Genomic DNA, 22,370 nt, shown 5'->3' on the forward strand with positions numbered 1-22,370 from the left:
AAGGTTTTAAACGTAATGGGATAGTTCAGCGAAATAATGTATTCAGATATGTGCTTCCTTACCTCGTAAGCAGTATATGGACTGCTCTGGGCGGTAGATAGCCTGGCGGGTTGAAGCGTTCGGCCAGTTACCGAAGGTTGCTGGATCGAATCCCCGAGCTGACAAGGTAAAAATCTGTCGTTCTGCCCTTGAGCAACACCGTTAACCCATTGTTCCCTGGGCGCCGAGGATGTTGATTAATTAAGGCAACCCTCCTCATCTCTCTGATTCAGAGGGGTTTGATTAAATGCGGCAGACACATTTCACTAGGTATCCCTTTTCATGAGGATAAATTCTGTGCGTAAACCAAAGAATCTGTTCGCAAAAGTATGCACTGCGTAGGACAAGGAGCAGGAGTAGTTTCAGTGTTTGGGTTTTCGTCACTGATTATTTGGATGTACCAGGATTGGGTGAATCCAGTGCTTAAACGTTGACTGCTTAAACGTGCGTGTAGTGAAATTAGCGGAAGGAGAGCAGGGGCTTTGGTGTAGAGTTTCCTTTTGCGAGGATAGACTTCGCAAACACGTACACGCAAGGTTTTAGTTCTGGGTTAACTGAGATTCGACTGTTTAAAGGAGTGACTGCAATCCACACTTTGGTTTTGGTAGAAAAATCACTGCCAAAAAAACACGTACAGTGCCTTCGGAAAGTATTCAGACATCTTGACTTTTTTCACATTTTCTTACGTTACAGCTTTATTCTAAAATTGATTAAATTGTATTTTTCTTATCATCAATCTACACACAGTACCGCATAATGAAAAAGCAAAAACAGGACATTTTTGCTAATTTATAAAAAATTAAAAACAGAAATATCACATTTACATAACTATTCAGACCCTTTACTCAGTACTTTGTTGAAGCACCCTTGGCACCGACTACAGCATCAAGTCTTCTTGGGTATGACGTTACAAACTTGGCACACCTGTATTTGGGGAGTTTCTCCCATTCTTCTCTGCAGATTGGATGGGGAGTGTTGCTGCACAGCTATTTTCAAGGTCTCTCCAGAGATGTTCAAGCCGGGCTCTGACTGGGCCACTCAAGGACATTCAGAGACTTGTCTCGAGGCCACTCCTGCATTGTCTTGGTTGTGTGCTTAGGGTTGTTGTCCTGTTGGAAGGTGAACCTTCGCCCCAGTCTGAAGTCCTGAGCCATCTGGAGCAGGTTTTCATCAAGGATCTCTCTGTACTTTGCACCCAGTCCCTGCCGCTGAAAAACAGCCCCACAGCATGATGCTGCCACCACAATGCTTCACTGTAGGGATGGTGCTAGGTTTCCTCCAGACATGACACTTGGCATTCAGCCCAAAGAGTTCAGTCTTGGTTTCATCAGACCAGAGAATCTTGTTTCTCATGGTCTGAGAGTCCTTTAGGTGCCTTTTGGCAAACTCCAAGTGGGCTGTCATGTGCCTTTTACTGAGGAGGTGTTTTCGTCTGCCCAGTCTACCATAAAGGCCTGATTGGTGGAGTGCTGCAGAGATGGTTGTCCTTCTGGAAGGTTCTTCAATCTCCACAGAGGAACTCTAGAGCTTTGTCAGAGTGACCATCGGGTTCTTGGTCACCTCCCTGACCAAGGCCCTTCTCGCCAGATTGCTCAGTTTGGCCTGGAAGAGGAAGAGTCTTGGTGGTTCCAAACTTATTCCATTGAAGAATGATGGAGGCCACAGTGTTCTTGAGGACCTTCAATCCTGCAGACATTTTTTGGTACCCTTCCCCAGACCTGTGCCTTGACACAATCCTGTCTCGGACCTTTCCTTCGACTTCATGGCTTGGTTTTCGCTCAGACATGCACTGTCAACTGTGGGACCTTATATAGACAGGTGTGTGCCTTTCAAAATTATTTCCAATCAATTGAATTTACCACAGGTCGACAATTAAGTTGTGGAAACATCTCAAGGATGATCAATGGAAACAGGATGCACCTGAGCTCAATTTCGAATCTCATGAATATATGCTTGTGTAAATAAGGTATTTAAGTATTTTTTTTAAATACATTTGCAAACATTTCTAAAAAACTGTTTTTGCTTTGTCATTGGGAGGTATTGTGTATAGATTGCTGAGGATTTTTTTTGCTATTTAATCCATTTGAGAATAAGGCTGTAACGTAACAAAATGTGGAAAACGTCAAGGGGTCTGAATACTTTCCGAAAACACTGTGTGTGCATATATTATCATTTTCGTTATTTTTCTCAGCATTTGTATAAAGGTACACATCACACTACTACAGCAGTGTAATTTTCAATATATTTTCTTAAAGATCCTCTGTGTTGTGTGCTTATTGTTTAACCATTGATCAATTCTAGGGGCCATTTTGAGACTGCTGGAATATCTACCAATAGCATATCTTGTGACACTGGTCGCTCAAAACACTTATAAAGTATATATAGCCCACACTTTAGATGAGGCCACACAAAAAGACTTAATTAACGATTATGAAATGGTTTATTAAACATCTTATGCATCATTATTAAATCATTTAGAAGTTATTTATAAATAGTTAGTAGGTTACAAATTTGGGAGTAGGGATTCATTAATTATTAAACTATTTACTAATCCATTATGAATGCTTTATTACGTGGAGTTATTATAAAGTGCTACCATCGTTCTGTATATATTATAGTTTATGATCCAATATGATGCAACATGTTTCATGGCAAAGTTGACAAGGTTTCTCGAATAAAATACATAGATTTATATATAGATTTCTGCTTTTAATTATCTCTCATGGATGATAGTTTCTCATCTTCTTTGCAGAGCAACTGTGGCCAGAGCATCAAGATCCGTCGGGTTCTCCTGAACTGCCCAGAGATCGTCACCATTGGCTTTGTGTGGGACGCAGAGCAGTCTGACCTTACAGAGGATGTGGTGAGGTCACTGGGTCCACATCTCAACCTCTCGGGGGTAAGAGTTAAAAATACACAATATTAATAAATGTATTTTAATAATAACAATAATAATAATACAGAATAAGATAACAATAATAATTAATAATAAAAACAATATACACTACCGTTCAAAAGTTTGGGGTCACTTAGAAATGTCCTTGTTTTTGAAAGAAAAGCATATTTTTTGTCCTTTAAAATAACATCAAATTGATCAGAAATACAGTGTAGATATTGTTAATGTTGTAAAAGACTATTGCAGCTGGAAACGGCAGATTTCGTTTTCATTAAATAGTACCCGCAAAACACCAGTCTCAATGCTGGCCTTCTAGGCAGAGTTGCAAAGAAAAAGCCCTATCTCAGACTGGCCAATAAAAATAAAAGATTAATTAAGATGGTTAAAAGAACACAGACACTGGACAGAGGAACTCTGCCTAGAAGGCCAGCATCACGGAGTCGCCTCTTCACTGTTGACGTTGAGACTGGTGTTTTGCGGGTACTATTTTATTATTACTGTGTATAGGGGAACTTTAGGTGTGGTGTTATAACAGGTATAACAGATGTAAGTTATATGTTACAATGTGTGCCAACGCTATAATTACACTGACTGCACCTGCCTACAGTATGTAGGTATTAGGGACACTTATTGTGAAACGTGACCTTGATATTATTCGTAAATCCTTGAATTAATTCATGCCACAATCAGGTATAACAATTGTTAGTAGTATGTAGCAATATGTAATTGTAATTACCGTAATTTCCGTACTATTGAGTGCACTTGAATATAAGCCGCACCCACTGAATTTAATTTTTTATTTTATTTTGAACATAAATAAGCCGCATATGTCTATAAGCCGCAGGTGCCTACTGGTACATTGAAACAAATTAACTTTACACAGGCTTTAACGAAACACAGCTTGTAACAAAAATAAATAGGCTTTAACGAAACACGGCTTGTAACAAAAATAAATAGGCTTTAACGAAACACGGCTTGTAACAAAAATAAATAGGCTTTAACGAAACACGGCTTGTAACAAAAATAAATTGGCTTTAACGAAACACGACTTGTAACAAAAAAATAAAGAATTTGCAGTAAACAGTAGCCTACCAAGAAAGTCATTGGTCACAATCTTCCTCCTCCTGTGCACTGAAACCACTGAAGTCATCTCCTTCGGTGTCGGAGTTGAATAGCCTCAGAATTGCTTCATCCGATATTGGATCGTTTTCATTGTCGCTCTCGTCACTGTTTGACCTTAACCCGTTCAGCAATTTCATTGGTCTAATGAAAGCTTCATGCTGCCAAAAAACTGAGCACGTCACAGAATGTGTTTTTTTGGAGAAAAACATTTGAAAGCGGGAAAAATCCATATATTAGCCGCGTCATTATTTAAGCCGCGAGGTTCAAAGCGTGGGAAAAAAGTTGCGGCTTATAGTCCGGAATTTACGGTACACTGTACCTGCCTTTGTAACTACCATTTAAATGCATAGTTATTAGGGGCACATATTGTGAAGTATGATCAAAGAACAAAAGTCTGAACACACTCCAAATGTGAAATGGCTCACACACAAAGAGACAACATGATTGTCCACTGTTTATGTTCACATTCCAGTCTGACTAAATCCTATCCAGGTGTTGTGAGATCTGGCAGGCATCTGGAAAGTAGCCAGACTGGATAGCTGTATTAGGGTTGCTTGAGTATTAACTAAGTGGTTGAAGATTCCTATCCTAATTGATAATATGTATGTATTGTTCGTGTATACCATCTTTCATGTATTTCTTATTTCAGCTGTTCAACCGGGTCACTGATGAGAATGCCAAAAGGAGTGAGTTACGTCTCGTGGGAATGATTTGTTTCTCCAGCAAACATTACTCTGCGTTCGCTTATCACACCAAGTCCTCAAAATGGGTCTTCTTTGATGACGCCACCGTGAAAGAGGTGAGTGTTTAAATTAATGTGTTGGGGTCTGTTTCATATTAATTGAGAAAAATGCTTATAATATCTCATAGATTATCTATTTGTGCAGATGTTGCAGAAGTCATGTCAAAACTTTGAAAACAACCTCAAAAGTGCTCTTATGTTGAGAGGCCATCAATTCAGTAGATCCATCCACATCAAATGAATCAGAACGTTAAGGACCAAATCATTTCCAGATCTTAATAGGTGTTTTCCATTCATTTGGTGTAGGCATACAGATACATTGACACAATCCAATGTGGATTCATCTTGATGTTAGACTACATTTGAGGTCTAAAAACATCTTGCAAATGTTGATTTTGGCGTGTAATGTCCCTTTAACATAGCCGACGGCAAACATAATCTGTGTTTAATGAATAAAAGAAAGTAGGTTATTGATACTCAATATTATTTTTTGACAATAGCCATAAAAGCAATGCTTTCCTTTTAACAGCTGGGCTATCCTTTGAGCTATCCTTGGGATCCTTAGTCGCGCAGCGGTCTAAGGCACTGCATTGCAGTGCTAGAGGCGTCACTACAGACCCGGGTTCCATCCCGGGCTGTATCGCAGTCCCATAGGGTGGCGCACAATTGGCCCAGCATCGTCTGGGTTAGGGAGGGTAGGTCGTCATTGTAAATAAGAATTTGTTCTTAACTGACTTGCCTAGTTAAAAATTTTTTAAATAAAAATAAATAAATAAAAAAGCTTAGCAATCAACTAAAGGTTCTCACAAGAGCTCTGCCAAATTGTAATGATGGAACGTGAAGGCAAAATGGACAGGTTCACAAAAGATGGAAGCCATTTTAACATCTTACTTGAACTATCCATCGTTAAGCTGATAGTTATACAAGGTCTATGCCTCACCAACAAAAAACTAGACCATGTTTAATTTGGAATCACCACACACGTACAGTACTAGTCAAAGTTTGGACACACCTACTCATTCAAGGATTTTTCTTTATTTTTACTGTTTTCTACATTGTAGAATAATAGTGAAGACATTAAAACTATGAAATAACACACATGGAATTATGTTGTAACCAAAAAAGTGTTAAACAAATCAAAATATATTTTATATTTGAGATTCTTCAAAGTAGCCACCCTTTGCCTTGATGACAGCTTTGCACACTCTTGGCATTCTCTCAACCAGCTTCATGAGAAGCCACTACTGAAGGACACCAATAAGAAGAAGAGACTTGCTTGGGCCAAGAAACACGAGCAATGGACATTAGACCGGTGGAAATCTGTCCTTTGGTCTGATGAGTCCAAATTTGAGATTTTTGGTTCCAACTGCTGTGTCTTTGTGAGACGCAGTGTAGGTGAACGGAGGATCTCCGCATGTGTGGTTTCCATGGAGGAGGAGGTGTGATGGTGTGGGGGTGCTTTACTGGTGACACTGTCAGCGATTTATTTAGAATTCAAGGCGCACTTAATCATCATGGCTACCACAGCATTCTGCAGCGATACGCCATCCCATCTGGTTTGCTATTAGTGGGACTATCATTTGTTTTTTAATAGGACAATGACCCATCACACCTCCAGGCTGTGTAAAAGCTATTTGACCAAGAAGGAGAGTGATGGAGTTCTGCATCAGATGACCTGGCCTCCACAATCATCTGACCACAACAAAATTCAGATGGTTTAGGATGAGTAGGACCGCAGAGTGAAGGAAAAGCAGCCAATAAGTGCTCAGCATATGTGGGAACTCCTTCAAGACTGTTGGAAAAACATTCCTCATGAAGCTGGTTGAGAGACTGCCAAGAGGGTGCAAAGTTGTCATCAAGGCAAAGGGTGGCTACTTTGAAGACTCTAAAATATATTTTGATGTGTTTAACACTTTTTTGGTTACTACATGATCCCATATGTGTTATTTCATAGTTTTGATGTGTTCACTATTGTTCTACAATGTAGAAAATAGTAAAAATAAAGAAAAACCTTTGAGTAGGTGTGTCTAAACTTTTGACTGGTACTGTAGAAATACACAGAAAATTCTCTGTACTTCACATTATATGAAGAAAATAAAAACGTCATGTATGGCAACATAGTAGTTGCTATACTTTAGCGTTTAGTCTCAAACATGTCAGTTACACATTAAAACATTATTTTCACTTTTACGTTCTTTTTTTATGTTCTTCTTAGATCGGATCCAAGTGGAAAGACGTGGCCTCTAAATGCATCCGGGGACATTTCCAGCCACTGCTCCTGTTCTACACTAACCTGGAGGGGACCCCAGTCTCCAGCGAGGACGCGCCCAGACAAACAACCATGTGTCCCCGCTTTAAAGCCAACGTCAACGGGGAAGTGCCAGGTAAGACGAAACCTTCACGGTTGGTTTACATGTGTGTCACAATGAGTCATCACAAAAACAGTTGGTTTTTACCTGCGACACTGGACTCGTTACTTTTGCCATCGTGAGCAGAGTGTGAGCCACTTTATGAAGAGTTTTGGGCCGTGTGCCGCACTTCAAAGTCTTGAAAATCGAACCAGAGCATAATTTTATGCAAAGTTTTGTAGGTTCTTGGTTATATTGAAATGAATGAGAGCGTCTCACGCTCAGAAAAAATGAGGTGTCCAGTGCAGCAGACCTTTAATGGGAGGTGTGGGGCAGGGTAGGTTAGGATCGTTAAACATTCACTTAACTTTTTGGTGCAAAAATGTTTGTAACACTTTACTTAAGGCATTTAAGTAGAATGCATTTTACCTAAATGCCTTAAGTAGACTTTGTTTCACAGTCATCCTTACTGTCTTTCCACAATTTTCTTGCCCATACACAAGGTTCTATCTTAATCACATATCCACCACCCACAACCCAGCAACAATACATTTCCCCTCAAATAATGTAGCTGTGGAAAGAGAATATGTACTATCCTGCTTCAACTACATGTGTAATACAGAGGCCTACAGTACACAACTAACACTGCTGTCGCTTTGAGAAAAAAAACATCCTTTCAATGTGATGGCGCCTGGCATTGTTTTTAAAACCGCTCCCCAGACGGAGCGTTGGGAATTGGGATTGTCCGCCCTTGTCGTGTGCAGAGTTGAACTTGATATGAGGACGTCTGTGGCATGCAGATTACCGCCCACGCCTGCCTCCCTGCCTAATCCCTGCTCTCCCTGCAATCCCTGCTCCCCGGGTCAAGTGCGCTTGGTAGCTTTCACTCCCTCCCGTGATCTCCCATCCCGCGTTTGTTCCCATTCTAATATGCACTTGCTTTCGGAAATGGTGTCCTGCTCTTTGAAATGGACCGTTTAGCCTGGGCGTCGTATCCGGTCACCTCTTTTGGAATGGGATTTGATTTGCATTATTATGTGGATAAGAGTAAGTAATTAAAGTGTTGTGTTTCGTTATTGTTTGAGGTAGATTATTGGTTTATATAAGGACGTATATTTGTTATACTGCTTTTGGGCAGTATTGGCTGGATTATCGATGATGTTGATAGTTATTTTTAGGCATTGTTAACCTGCCTTAGCAATGCTCTTGTCTGAGAATAACCTTTTCCCGATTTGGAGATTGTGTAACTTGTGGGCTCGCCACAGACTACTCAGAGCATAAATACTTATTTCATGTTGAAATCCAATCAAATATAAATACACTGTTACCATGCCATATTTGGCTAATTATATAAAGTAAACATAGAGTGCATTTTTTCTTTGATATTGCTACACCTGTAAAGCGAAAACAAATTGGGGGGGACAATCAAACGGTGGACTACTAATCACCGTGCCGACAGATAAAAGTACTTTATTTTGGCCTTGCATGCCTTTCCATGATCTAATTGAAGCCTGGTTAACTGGCAAATACTGCTCACTGGTTGTTCTATATACTGTATAGTCACACATGACTACTGATTTGGATGAGGAGTAGCTGGCATGCTGTAACACTAGTTAGGCGTCCAAATTCTCGACCTTTCTTCCAAAGTGTGCACTCCCAAATTGGACGCTCTTCACTAATGCATTTAAAAGCATGATCTAAAAAGCATATTAAATAATTTACCTAATTGTGCATGTGGGTTGATTCCAAAAGCAAGAAAATCCTTTGAGGGCCTAATTCCAATCGGAATCAGATATCAGTCTGGACCCCACAAGAAAGCATTTTGCGGGCCTGATATAGCTCCCATGGGTTTGAGACCCCTGGGTTAAAGGGAGTTTTCACCGTATTCTTTGCACCAGTCTTTTCCTTTTAAATCCGTGAAGGCAAGTGAACATGTGTACACACAAGGGAGCAGGGTAGAGAATTGGGACGCAACATGGGCTGGCTAGATGCTACCAAAAATGGAGTGAACTAATGCCAGACTGGGCCAGTTGCTGTTTTAGTGAGGCGGAACACCTTGGCAAGGATAGACACACAGGTTTGTGACAGGCCAACTACTGAGCTGGGTCATGTCATGTGTCGTAAAAAACACCAATGGAGCAGACAACACTTGTGGAAAATGTGCAACATTATTATAACGTTTTTTTAAATCCTCCTGTGCAGTTGGCCACCACTGCAGGATTTTATTCTAGCCCTTCTTTAACATACTTTATTCTGCCGTTGGGAAACTCAATCAGCTGGGTTAGTGTCAGGCTAGAACAAAGGCTTTCATACACATAGGTTGCTTTCCAGACCAACTGCATTGCAGATGTTGCATTGGTTGTGTGCCACGTCATTGACTGCGCAATTAAGCATCAGGTTGCTATATCATATGATGTGGATAGCTGACATGTTAAACACCCATCCAAGCGTTCTGAGATCTGGCATGTGTCTGAAATGTAGTCAGCCTGGAACATGGCCAATAGCTCTCACCTCATCTCACTGAATGCCTGTCTGATGTTCTGCTTCTGCAGCAGGGATGAAGAAGCTGGATGCCGTCCGGGAGAAAGCAGGCCCACTCCGCTCCAACCAGGGGCCCTATAAGCAGATGCTAGCTCCACCCTCCACCTCAGGCTACAAAAGAGGTAAGATCTGGGTCAAGGCCAGTAGACACAGAACAGTAAATGCTTTGAAGCGTATTGAACCTCATTTTCGATTCCATTTCAAAACTTTTAAAATCGTTGTACTTCGGGGTGCCCTGAAGAACATGACCCAGGCCCCTTTGGCCTTAGATGAAATATGTCAGGGCCCCAAGGCCAAATGCAAATTGGCAGAGGAAGACAACTAAGATTTTTTTTAAATAGCTTAAAACTAATAACAGTGTTGTTAAACCTTTTTTGTGTTATACTTAATGATTTTAAATGTTTTGTATCCACATTGTGTGGTTGAATTGTGTTTTTAAATTGTAAAATAAATCAAATCAAATCCAAAGAGCACTCGTGTTATCCCAATCCCAATATCTCTAGTGAAAGGCCCACCTGCTAGTCCCAACACATTCCGGGATCCTTCCAAGGAGACTTCCCAGAGGGTTGTAGAAGGGATAAAGAAAGAGGCCGAAAGAGGGCATCGAAAACTAGATCCACACAAAGGTAACGTGCAGTACAGTGATTGTTATACTCGCAAGGTAACGTTTTACTGTACTTTGAGGGGTACCTTGAAAAACAATGACGAGCGCTGATGACATGCATAAGAACCAGTATATTGTGTCCAGTGGCAGATAGAAATGACTATTCACTGAATCAGAGGCAGTTACTTGTCACTGACTACCACAAACTTAATGTTGTGTGTGATGAGTGAACTATACAACCAACCAGTGCTACAACCAAAGTCAATGTACACTTGACTGTGTTAACCTGAATGTAGATTATTAAAATGCAAGGGTTTTCTCCTCATGTTTGGTTGTATGATTTTTCACACAGTTTATAGCCACAAATTGTATTTACTATAATGTGATATGATGATGCGGTGCACTTCCAATAGATTGCCTGATGGGTCACTTGTATAATGTTTTGGTACATTTTATTTTAGATGTGGCCCTGAAGAAAAGGGCAAACTAAGGGCAGCAATGGCCAATCTCCAAGAAAAGAGCATACCATCTGTCCTACACAGATAAAGTTGGCTCTAATCTTAGGTTTTATTCATACATTTTCAGTTCAGAGGTATATTTTCTGATAAAGCTAAATAATGTGCGTTGCATTTTGCCAGTGTTTCCCAGAAGACCGTGTGACATGTGTCCCAAAAGTGCCCTCTCCAATCAGATTTCTCGACCCACAATTCCACCTAAAACAGAATATTCAGAGAAAGATTATGTAATATTGTATTTTGGCGAATCTGGACGATGTTGGAAGGCATTGTATCCCAATATCAAATATCTTCGGCTTTTACGATATAAACCTTGGACCAAGTGCAGGAGATTTTCTTCTCTCAATTGAGCCATTCATTTTTCATGCAACATTTATCCAATCCTGAGAAATATATTTAAAAACCACCTATATCAAGCTTATATGTAGATTGTAGGCCTAAATACATTTTACAGTGCTACACATGTGCAATATGCACGCTTGGCACACTAATACAAAAATGCTGTTTCTTACATATGTATGATCTTAATTTGATCACCCTGTTGCAGGATAACTTTTCTCCAATCTAGGAAAATAAAAATGTGTAGTGTATTTGAGGTTTAGAATTTCTAAAGTTTGTAATTTTCACTTTGAAATTTCAGACTTGATCTGCCCTAATGTATCAACCCCTACAAAAATGTCCATTAATTATAATAATTCACATTTCCTGCTGCTGCAGGATTATTGTCCTGCTGTAGCAAACTGGTACAAATGAAGATCCTACATCTGTATGTCACTTCCTGTTTAGATATGGCCTATGCCAGATCCCCTTCTGAGGGCGGGCTGAGGCAGCACGCCGACCAGAGGTTGCGAGGCGGGAGTGGCACCCGGGCTGACAAGTTGTCATCCTCCCACCAGAACAGAGCTTCCCAGGACCCACGCTCTCAATCCAGTGCCCCTGGCGGACACAGTTGGAGACAGGAAACCTCCCCTGGTCGCCAAGAACAGGATGGCAGCCAGGATGCGTGGGAGAAGGGTGGCGGGTCGGGAGCGGGCCGCAACAAAGCCAAGCCCTCCTGGAGGCCCATCCGGGAAGTTCTGAACGTGGACAGCGTCTTGAATGACCTTGAACGACGGCAACAACAGCAGCAGCACGGCGGCGGTGGTAGCCCCCGGCTCTCTAAACCCTCCTGTCAGGAGAGGCCGCACGGCAGTGAACGGGACAACCGGGACTGGGAAAAAGAGCGGGAAAGGGATAAAGAGCGGGAACGGGAGCGTCTCAGGATAAGGGAAGAGCGCAAGCAGCAGAAGTGCTTGATGACGATTTACGAGGACGAGCAGCGGCAGGAGACAGAGAGCCACAGCTCCCTCGAATCGGAGGGCAGGGCAAGTGGGCACGGAGACCGGGGCGGTGGAGGGGGGTGGGAGCAATGGCGGGGGGGAGGGCCAAGGGCGGGCCCAAAGCCCTGTTGCGCAGCGACACCTGGACCATCCAGAGGACTGAGTCGGGATACGAGAGCAGCGACCGGCTGAGCAGTGGCTCCACCAACCCTGACTCGCCCGGGGTAGACAGCTTTGCCGGGAAGGAGCAGCGGTTGACACCAGAGGTGCAGTCTCAGAGGTATGTGTGACAGACTGGGGTTTGAACCCAGATCTAGACACCGGGCTTTAGCCTGCTGAGCTAAAGCCTAGGAGCATAGGTTAATGCCAGGTGTGCAGTCACAAAGGTGGACTTTGTTTACATTCAAGTCTTGTATTAAGTGACTGTAATGCACTATTCATTACGTTTAATCGAGTTCATAGGTTGACACCTAATAAACTTGCCTTATATTTGTTTATATAGATTTTTTGTCTTTTCAGGGGACCCATGTGTTTCCAGACACTAATACAATGCATTTGACACTTTAAATATCGCACAATGATAGTTGCACCACAATGTCCATCATAAGCTTCATCTCTTGGGTGCATCACAACGATCTTACTCTCAGAGTTGAAATCTTCTTATTTTTCTCAGCAGGGGTCAACTTCACCCAAACAGATGTGATTCAAAACCTGATGCGGTACACTCCCCTTTGCATCAAGGTAAGTGGATGTTCTGAGCTTTCGAGAGTGTGTTTTTAATATAGAAGTTGTTGTACAGATGTATGATCTTAGTTTTATCACTCTTTTGTTTCTGAGAATTTTTCTGCACAGCAGGAAAGGGAGATGGGCTTCATGATTTACATAAATTCACTGAATACATGTAATAACACATGGTTATATTAACCGTTTTGCACTTTTCATGTAGCCTAATTTTGGCCGGCTAATAGCCTAACCACTAATATAGCCTAACCACCGATCAAGCAACATGCTGCAGGATTATTTTTGCTGCGACAATACTGGTCCAATTAAGATCCTACAGCTGTATGTAGTGAAGGTTCATCGTTTGTAGTTTAAACTGAAAGACAGTCATGTTCTCTCTAAGGTACAGTTCGAAAATGTGCTGGGGTGGGAGGGCTGCTCCAAAACAAGGGAGTACGTTTTTTCCCTGATTTATAGTCACCATTTTGCAGGTTTTCATGATTTATTTCATCTTTTATTTCTTTCATCACATTCCCAGTGGGTCAGAAGTTTACATACATTCAATTAGTATTTGGTAGCATTGCCTTTAAATTGTTTAACTTGGGTCAAACGTTTCAGTTAGCCTTCCACAAGCTTCCCACAATAAGTTGGGTGAATTTTGACCCATTCCTCCTGACAGAGCTGGTGTAACTGAGTCATGTTTGTAGGCCTCCTTGCTCGCACACGCTTTTTCAGTTCTGCCCACAAATTTTCTATAGGATTGAGGTCAGGGCTTTGTGATGGCCACTCCAATACCTTGACTTTGTTGTCCTTAACCTCTTACATCTAGACGTTCCGCTAGCGGAACACCTGCTCCAATATCCAATGATAGGCGTGGCGCGAATTACAAATTCCTCAAAAATACAAAAACTTCAATTTTTCAAACATATGACTATTTCACAGCATTTTAAAGACAAGACTCTCCTTTATCTAACCACACTGTCCGATTTCAAAAAGGCTTTACAGCGAAAGCAAAACATTAGATTATGTCAGCAGAGTACCAAGCCAGAAATCATCAGACACCCATTTTTCAAGCAAGCATATAATGTCACAAAAACCCAGAAGACAGCTAAATGCAGCACTAACCTTTGATGATCTTCATCAGATGACACACCTAGGACATTATGTTATACAATACATGCATGTTTTGTTCAATCAAGTTCATATTTATATAAAAAAAACAGCTTTTTACATTAGCATGTGACGTTCAGAAAAGCATTTACTAACAATTTACTAAATTACTCACGATAAACGTTCACAAAAAGCATAACAATTATTTTAAGAATTATAGATACAGAACTCCTCTATGCACTCGATATGTCCGATTTGAAAATAGCTTTTTTGGTGAAAGCACATTTTGCAATATTCTAAGTACATAGCCCAGCCATCACGGGCTAGCTATTTAGACACCCGGCAAGTTTAGCCTTCACCAAAATCAGATTTACTATTATAAAAGTTTGATTACCTTTTGTTGTCTTCGTCAGAATGCACTCCCAGGACTGCTACTTCAATAACAAATGTTGGTTTGGTCCAAAATAATCCATCGTTATATCCGAATAGTGGCGTTTTGTTTGTGCGTCCCAGACACTATCCGAAATGGTAAATCAGGGTCGCGCGCATGGCGCAATTCGTGACAAAAAATGTCTAAATATTCCATTACCGTACTTCGAAGCATGTCAACCGCTGTTTAAAATCAATTTTTATGCAATTTATCTCGTAAAAAAGCGATAATATTCCGACCGGGAATCTCCTTTTCGGCAAACAGAGGAAAAATCACAAAGACGGGGGGCGGCCAGGGCACGCGCCTAAGCCCACAGTCCCTTGATCGGCCACTTGAGAAAGGCGATAATGTGTTTCAGCCTGGGGCTGGGATGACGACATTCAGGTTTTTCCCGGGCTCTGAGCGCCCATGGAAGACGTAGGAAGTGTCACGTTAGAGCAGAGATCCTTTGTAAAAGATAGAGATGGCAAAGAAGTTCAAGAAATGGTCAGACAGGCCACTTCCTGTAAAGGAATCTCTCTGGTTTTGACCTGCCATTTGAGTTCTGTTATACTCACAGACACCATTCAAACAGTTTTAGAAACTCTGGAGTGTTTTCTATCCAAAGCCAATAATTATATGCATATTCTAGTTACTGGGCAGGAGTAGTAACCAGATTAAATCGGGTACGTTTTTTATCCAGCCGTGAAAATACTGCCCCCGAGCCATAACAGGTTAAGCCTTTTTGCCACAATTTTGGAAGTATGCTTGGGGTCATTGTCCATTTGACTGATGTCTTGAGATGTTGCTTCAATATATCCACATAATTTTCCTCCCTCATGATGCCATCTATTTTGTGAAGTGCACCAGTCCTCCTGCTGCAAAGCACCCCCACAACATGATGCTGCCACCCCCGTGCTTCACGATTGGGCTGGTGTTCTTCAGCTTGCAAGCCTCCCCCTTTATCTTCCAAACATATCAATGTTCATTATGGCCAAACAGTTCTACTTTTGTTTCATCAGACCAGAGGACATTTCTCCAAAAAGTCCATTCTTTGTCCCCATGTGCAGTTGCAAACCGGAGTCTGGCTTTTCTATGGCTCTTTTGGAGTAGTGGCTTCTTCCTTGCTGAGCGGCCTTTCAGGTTATGTCGATGTAGGACTCGTTTTACTGTGGATATAGAAACTTTTGTACCTGTTTCCTCCAGCATCTTCACAAGGTCCCTTGCTGTTGTTCTGGGATTGATTTGCACTTTTCGCACTCCTTCCTGAGAGGTATGACAGCTGCGTGGTCCCATGGTGTTTATACTTGCGTACTATTGTTTGTACAGATGAACGTGGTACCGTCAGGCGTTTGGAAATTGCTCACAAGGGTGAACCAGACTACAATTTCTTTTCTGAGGTCTTGGCTGATTTTTTTTTTTTTTCCCATGATGTCAAGCAAAGAGGCACTGAGTTTGAAGGTAGGCCTTGAAATACATCCACAGGTACACCTCCAATTGACTCAAATGTTGTCAATTAGCCTATCAGAAGCTTCTAAAGCCATGACATCATTTTCTGGAATTTTCCAAGCTGTTTAAAGGCACAGTCAACTTAGTCTATGTAAACTTCTGACCCAGTGGAGTTCTGATACAGTGAATTGTAAGTGAAATAATCTGTCTGTAAACAATTGTTCAATTGTTAGAAAAATGACTTGTGTCATGCACAAAGTAGATGTCCTAACCGACTTGCCAAAACTATAGTTTGTTAACAAGAAATTTGTAGAGTGGTTGAAAAATGAGTTTAAATGACTCCAACCTAAGTGTATGTAAACTTCCGACTTCAACTGTAAGTATTCAACCCCCTAAATCAATACATGTTAGAATCACCTTTGGCAATGATTACAACTGTGAGTCTTTCTGAGTAAGTCTCTAAATACTTTGCACACCTGGATTGTACAATATTTGCAGATTATTATTTTAAAATATCTTCAAGCTCTGTCAAGTTGTTTGTTGATCATTGCTAGACAGCCATTTTCAAGTCTTGTCATAAATTTTCAAGACAATTTAAGTCAAAACTGTAACTAGGCCACTCAGGAACATTCAATGACGTCTTGGTAAGCAACTCCAGTGTATATTTGGCACTTTGTTTTAAGTTATTGTCCTACAGAAATGTCACAAGCGTTGTTGTATGTAGACCAAAACGCAGCGGGTATGTGAATGCTCATCTTCCTTTTATTGAAGAAAAACCAAACAAAACACTTACACAAAACAAAGGAAGAAAACAGTCCTGTAACGTGCTCAGACTATACACGGAAACAACCACCCACAAACACAAGAGAAAATTAACCCACTTAAATATGGCCTCCAATTAGAGGCAACGACAACCAGCTATCTCAGGACATGACAGTACCCCCACCCCCAAATGTGCAGACCCTGGATGCACCGAAACACAAAACCCCACAAAAAATAACCCCAAACTAAAGGGAGGGAAGGGAGGGTGGCTACCGTCACCGACGGCTCCCGTGCTACACCCCCCCCTCCCCAATCCTCCAACCCTACGGAGGTGGCTCAGGCTCCAGCTTTAGTCCCCATCCTAACCTGCCCACCTCCCTTAAGCCTGAAGGCTCATGGCTGTAGACCACTGCTAAAGGCTCTGGGCTAAGGTGCGTCGCTGTAGACCTCGGGCTGAGGCGCGTCGCTGGAGACCTCGGGCTGAGGCGCGTCGCTGGAGACCTCGGGCTGAGGCGCGTCGCTGGAGACCTCGGGCTGAAGCGCGTCGCTGGAGACCTCGGGCTGAGGCGCGTCGCTGGAGACCTCGGGCTGAGGCGCGTCGCTGGACACTCAGGGATGAGGAGCGTCTCTGGAGACTCAGGGATGAGGAGCGTCTCTGGAGACTCAGGGATGAGGAGCATCTCTGCAGGCTCCGGACTGAGGGCCGTCTCTGCAGGCTCCGGACTGTGGGCCGTCTCTGCAGGCTCCGGACTGTGGGCCGTCTCTGTCGGCTCCGGACTTTAGGACGTCGCCGACGGCACTGGACAGGGAATTGTCGCTGGAAGCTCTAGACGGGGCACTGTCGCCGGAAGCTCTGGACGGGGCACTGTCGCCGGAAGCTCTGGACGGGGAACTGTCGCCGGAAGCTCTGGACGGGGAACTGTCGCCGGAAGCTCTGGACGGGGAACTGTCGCCGGAAGCTCTGGACGGGGAACTGTCGCCGGAAGCTCTGGACGGGGAACTGTCGCCGGAAGCTCTGGACGGGGAACTGTCGCCGGAAGCTCTGGACGGGGAACTGTCGTCGGAAGCTCTGGACGGGGACTGCGCACTGAAGGCCTGATGCGTGGAGCTGGCTTTGGAGGTGCCAGACTAGTGACATGCACCACAGGGCTAGTGCGAGGAGCAGGAACAGGACGTACTGGACTGGGCAGGTGCACTATAGGCCTGATGCGTGGGGCTGGCTTTGGAGGCGCCAGACTAGTGACACGCACCACAGGGCTAGTGCGAGGAGCAGGAACAGGACGTACTGGACTGGTCAGGCGCACTAAAGGCCTGGTGAGTGGGGCTGGCTTTGGAGGCGCCAGAACAGTGATGCGCACCACAGGGCTAGTGCGAGGAGCAGGAACTGGATACACTGGGCTTTGACTACGCACTGGAGGTCTGGAGCGCACAGCCTGCACAACCCGTCCTGGCTGGATTGTTACTGTAGCCCGGCACGGGCGGAGTGCTGGCACAGGACGAACTGGGTTGTGCCGAGGCATGATGGCTGCCGTGCGCAGGGCAGCCTGGGCCTAGGAGACGCACTGGTGGCCAGATGTATTGAGCAGGCATACTTCTCCCTGGCTGGATGCCCACTCTAGCACGGCATTTGCGGGGGGCTGGTATCGCTCGTACCGGACTGTGCGTGCGGATGGGCGAGACCGTGCGCACTTCCGCATAGCACGGTGCTCTCACCGCCAAACACTCCCCATAATAAGCCCGAGGAGTTGGTTCAGGCCTATTGCCTGACTTACTCCAACTCCCCGTGTGCTCCCTCCCCCCCCCCCAAAAAAAAATTGGGGCTGCCTTCCCACCTCCTGAAATGGAGGATATAGTGCCTCGTACCTCCGACGCTCAGCCTTTGCTGCCTCCAGCTCCTCCTTCGGGCGCCGGTACTCCCCAACCTGGTGCCATGGTCCTGTCCCATCCAGGATCTCCTCCCAGGTCCATGACTCCCTTTACTTTTCCTGCTGCTCCTTCCTCCGCGGCTTGGTCCTTCGTTGGTGGATGGTTCTGTCACAAGCGTTGTTGTATGTAGACCAAAACGCAGCGGGTATGTGAATGCTCATCTTCCTTTTATTGAAGAAAAACCAAACAAAACACTTACACAAAACAAACGACGAAAACAGTCCTGTAAGGTGCTCAGACTATACACGGAAACAACCACCCACAAACACAAGAGAAAATTAACCCACTTAAATATGGCCTCCAATTAGAGGCAACGACAACCAGCTATCTCTAATTGGAGGTTGTTCCAAAACCACAACATAGAAATAGAAAACCCAGATAAACACATAGAAATAGAAAATATAGAACATACACCAAAAACCCGAAACACACAAAACAAACACCCTCTGCCACGCCCTGACCAACCTACAATAACAAACAACCCCTTTTACTGGTCAGGACGTGACAAGAAAGGTGAATTTGTCTCCCACTTTTGCCTATGCTTAGCTCTATTCCGTTACTTTTTATCCTACAAACCTCCCTAGTCCTTTCCCATGACAAGCATACCCATAACATGATGCAGCTACCACCATGCTTGAAAATATGGAGAGTCAGTGATGTGTTCTGTTGGAGTTTCCCCAAACATAACGCTTTGAATTCAGGACAGGAAGTTAATTTCTTTGACACATTTTTTGCAGTTTCACTTTAGTGCATTGTTGCAAACAGGATGCATGTTTTTGAATATTTTTATTCTGTATACAGTCGTGGCCAAAGGTTTTGAGAATGACACAAATATTAATTTTCACAAAGTCTGCTGCCTCAGTTTGTATGATGGCAATTTGCATATACTCCAGAATGTTATGAAGAGTGATCAGATGAATTGCAAAGTCCCTCTTTGCCATGCAAATGAACTGAATCCCCCCCAAAAACATTTCCACTGCATTTCAGCCCTGCCACAAAAGGACCAGCTGACATCATGTCAGTGATTCTCTCGCTAACACAGGTGTGAGTGTTGACGAGGACAAGGCTGGAGATCACTCTGTCATGCTGATTGAGTTCGAATAACAGACTGGAAGCTTCAAAAGGAGGGTGGTGCTTGGAATCATTGTTCTTCCTCTGTCAACCATGGTTACCTGCAAGAAACACGTGCCGTCATCATTGCTTTGCACAAAAAGGGCTTCACAGGCAAGGACATTGCTGCCAGTAAGATTGCACCTAAATCAACCATTTATCGGATCATCAAAAACTTCAAGGAGAGTGGTTCAATTGTTGTGAAGAAGGCTTCAGGGCGCCCAAGAAAGTCCAGCAAGCGCCAGGACTGTCTCCTAAAGTTGATTCAGCTGCGGGATCGGGGAACCACCAGTACAGAGCTTGCTCAGGAATGGCAGCAGGCAGGTGTGTGTGCATCTGCACGCACAGTGAGGCGAAGACTTCTGGAGGATGGCCTGATGTCAAGAAGGGCAGCAAAGAAGCCACTTCTCTCCAGGAAAAACATCAGGGACAGACTGATATTCTGCAAAAGGTACAGGGATTGGATTGCTGAGGACTGGGGTAAAGTCATTTTCTCTGATGAATCCCCTTTCCGATTGTTTGGGGCATCCGGAAAAAAGATGAGCGCTACCATCAGTCCTGTGTCATGCCAACCGTAAAGCATCCTGAGACCATTCATGTGTTGTTGCTTCTCAGCCAAGGGAGTAGGCTCACTCACAATTTTGCCTAAGAACACAGCCATCAATAAAGAATAGTACCAACACATCCTCCAAGAGCAACTTCTCCCAACCATCCAGGAACAGTTTGGTGACAAACAATGCCTTTTCCAGCATGATGGAGAACCTTGCCATAAGGCAAAAGTGATAACTAAGTGGCTCGGGGAACAAAACATCGATATTTTGGGTCCATGGCCAGGAAACTCCCCAGAGTTATGTACTTGAAAATAAAATAAACCTTAACCTGACACAACAAATAAGATTTTGGCAAAACAAACTAACAGTTAAAAATAAGTATTCTCAAAACTTTTGTCCATGACTGTAGGCTTCCTTCCTTTTCACTCTGTCATGTAGGTTATTATTGTGGAGTAACTACAATGTTGTTCCATCCTCAGTTTTCTATGATCACAGCCATTAAGCTCTGTAACTGTTTTAAAGTTACCATTGGCCTCATGGTGAAATCCCTGAGAAGTTTTCTTCCTCTCCAGTAACTGAGTTAGGAACATCTACGGGATCGGTGTCCCTATACCGGGACGGTTGATGCAAACGTGCGCTAATGTGAATAGAATGACGTTGTAAGTAACAGCAAACAGCATGTGTTATATGGGCCGAAAGCTTAAATACTTGTTAATCTAACTGCACAGTCCAATTTACAATAGCTATTACAGTGAAAAAATGCCATGCTATTGTCTGAGGATAGTGCGCAACAACAAAACACTTGTATCACTGCAACTGCTTTGATACATTCACCTCTGAAGGTAAATAGTGTACTTACATTCAGTAATCTTGCTCTGATTTGTCATCCTCAGGGTCCCAGTGATAAAATGTAGCATAGTTTTGTTTGATAAAATCATTTTTTATATTCAAATGAAGGAACTGGGTTCTACAGTTTCAAGCCCTGCTGTCTCTGGCTCCACACCCACCCTGCCCGGCAATCTAGATTTGTGAAAGTTGGTGTATAAGCTAATGATCCGTCATGTATGATATTCCTGGAAGTGTGTAAACTTAAATGTTGTATTACCTTAACATTTTTGTATGTTCTGTATAGTTATGTACTTGAAAATGTATCAATTGACCAATTCGGCACATTTGGGCAGACTTGATACAATATACTGTGCAGTATTGCAATGCTTCACTGGATGAATGTGAAACTATGCCCACACGCTGCTGCCATCTAGTGTCCAAAATCTAAATAGCATCTAAACTGCAATATTATATTATGGCCTTTCTCTGGCATTTCAAAGATGATGAAAATAAAATTGAAAACACATGTTTTTTTTGTTTGTATTATCTTTTACCAGATCTAATGTGTTATATTCTCCTACATTAATTTCACATTTCCACAAACTTCAAAGTGTTTCCTTTCAAATGGTATCAATAATATGCATATCTTTGCTTCAGGTCCTGAGCTACAGGCAGTTAGATTTGGGTATGTCATTTTAGTGACTGGGTATATTTATACACCATCCAAAGTGTAATTAATAACTTCACCATCTTCAAAGGGATATTCGATATCTGCTTTTTTTGGTTTTACCAATCTACCAATAGGTGCCCTTCTTTGCAAGGCATTGGAAAAACCTCCTTGGTCTTTGTGGTTGAATCGGTGTTTGAAATTCACTGCTCAACTGAAGGACCTTACAGATATGTGTATGTGTGGAGTACAGAAATTAGGTAGTCATTCAAAAATCATGTTAAACACTATGACTTGTTTAGAAAATGTTTAGTCCTGAACATATTTAGGCTTGCCATAATAAAGGGGTTGAATACGTATTGAGTCAAGACATTTCAGATTAAATTTTTTTATTATTTGTAAACATTTCTACAAACATAATTCCACTTTGACATTTTGGGGTATTGTGTGTAGGCCAGTGATACAAAGTCTCAATTTAATCCTTTTTAAATTCAGGCTGTAATACTACAACATTTTTAAAAAGTCAAGGGGTGTGAATACTTTCTCAAGGAACTGTATCTATTTGTAAATGACATTCTTAGAATGTTCTTTGAACGTTAGTAGTGTTTTCTTGTGTTTTTTATGGAAAGTTTTCTTAATGTTCTGAAAACATGACTTAATATTTATCACCATAATGAAACCTGCAGAAAATAATATCCTGGAGTACTGAAAT

General features: G+C 42.7%; 1 protein-coding gene across 2 annotated transcripts in view; it reads left to right on the forward strand.

Moving 5' to 3' along the window:
- Window positions 1–22,370, forward strand: part of usp53b (ubiquitin specific peptidase 53b) — a 49,579-nt gene that overhangs the window by 20,829 nt on the left and 6,380 nt on the right. Inside the window, exons 9-15 of one of the 2 annotated variants that reach the window (XM_014195558.2) lie at window positions 2,792–2,938; window positions 4,707–4,856; window positions 7,015–7,183; window positions 9,700–9,810; window positions 10,192–10,314; window positions 11,594–12,406; window positions 12,800–12,867. In XM_014195558.2, the coding sequence (XP_014051033.2) occupies window positions 2,792–2,938; window positions 4,707–4,856; window positions 7,015–7,183; window positions 9,700–9,810; window positions 10,192–10,314; window positions 11,594–12,318 (1,425 nt within the window). In that variant the 3' untranslated portion in view covers window positions 12,319–12,406; window positions 12,800–12,867. The remainder of the gene's footprint in view (window positions 1–2,791; window positions 2,939–4,706; window positions 4,857–7,014; window positions 7,184–9,699; window positions 9,811–10,191; window positions 10,315–11,593; window positions 12,407–12,799; window positions 12,868–22,370) is intronic. The other variant, XM_014195559.2, reaches the window with a different exon arrangement.

The sequence above is a fragment of the Salmo salar genome, chromosome ssa04 (assembly GCF_905237065.1).
Source record: "Salmo salar chromosome ssa04, Ssal_v3.1, whole genome shotgun sequence".
NCBI classification, from domain to species: domain Eukaryota; kingdom Metazoa; phylum Chordata; class Actinopteri; order Salmoniformes; family Salmonidae; genus Salmo; species Salmo salar.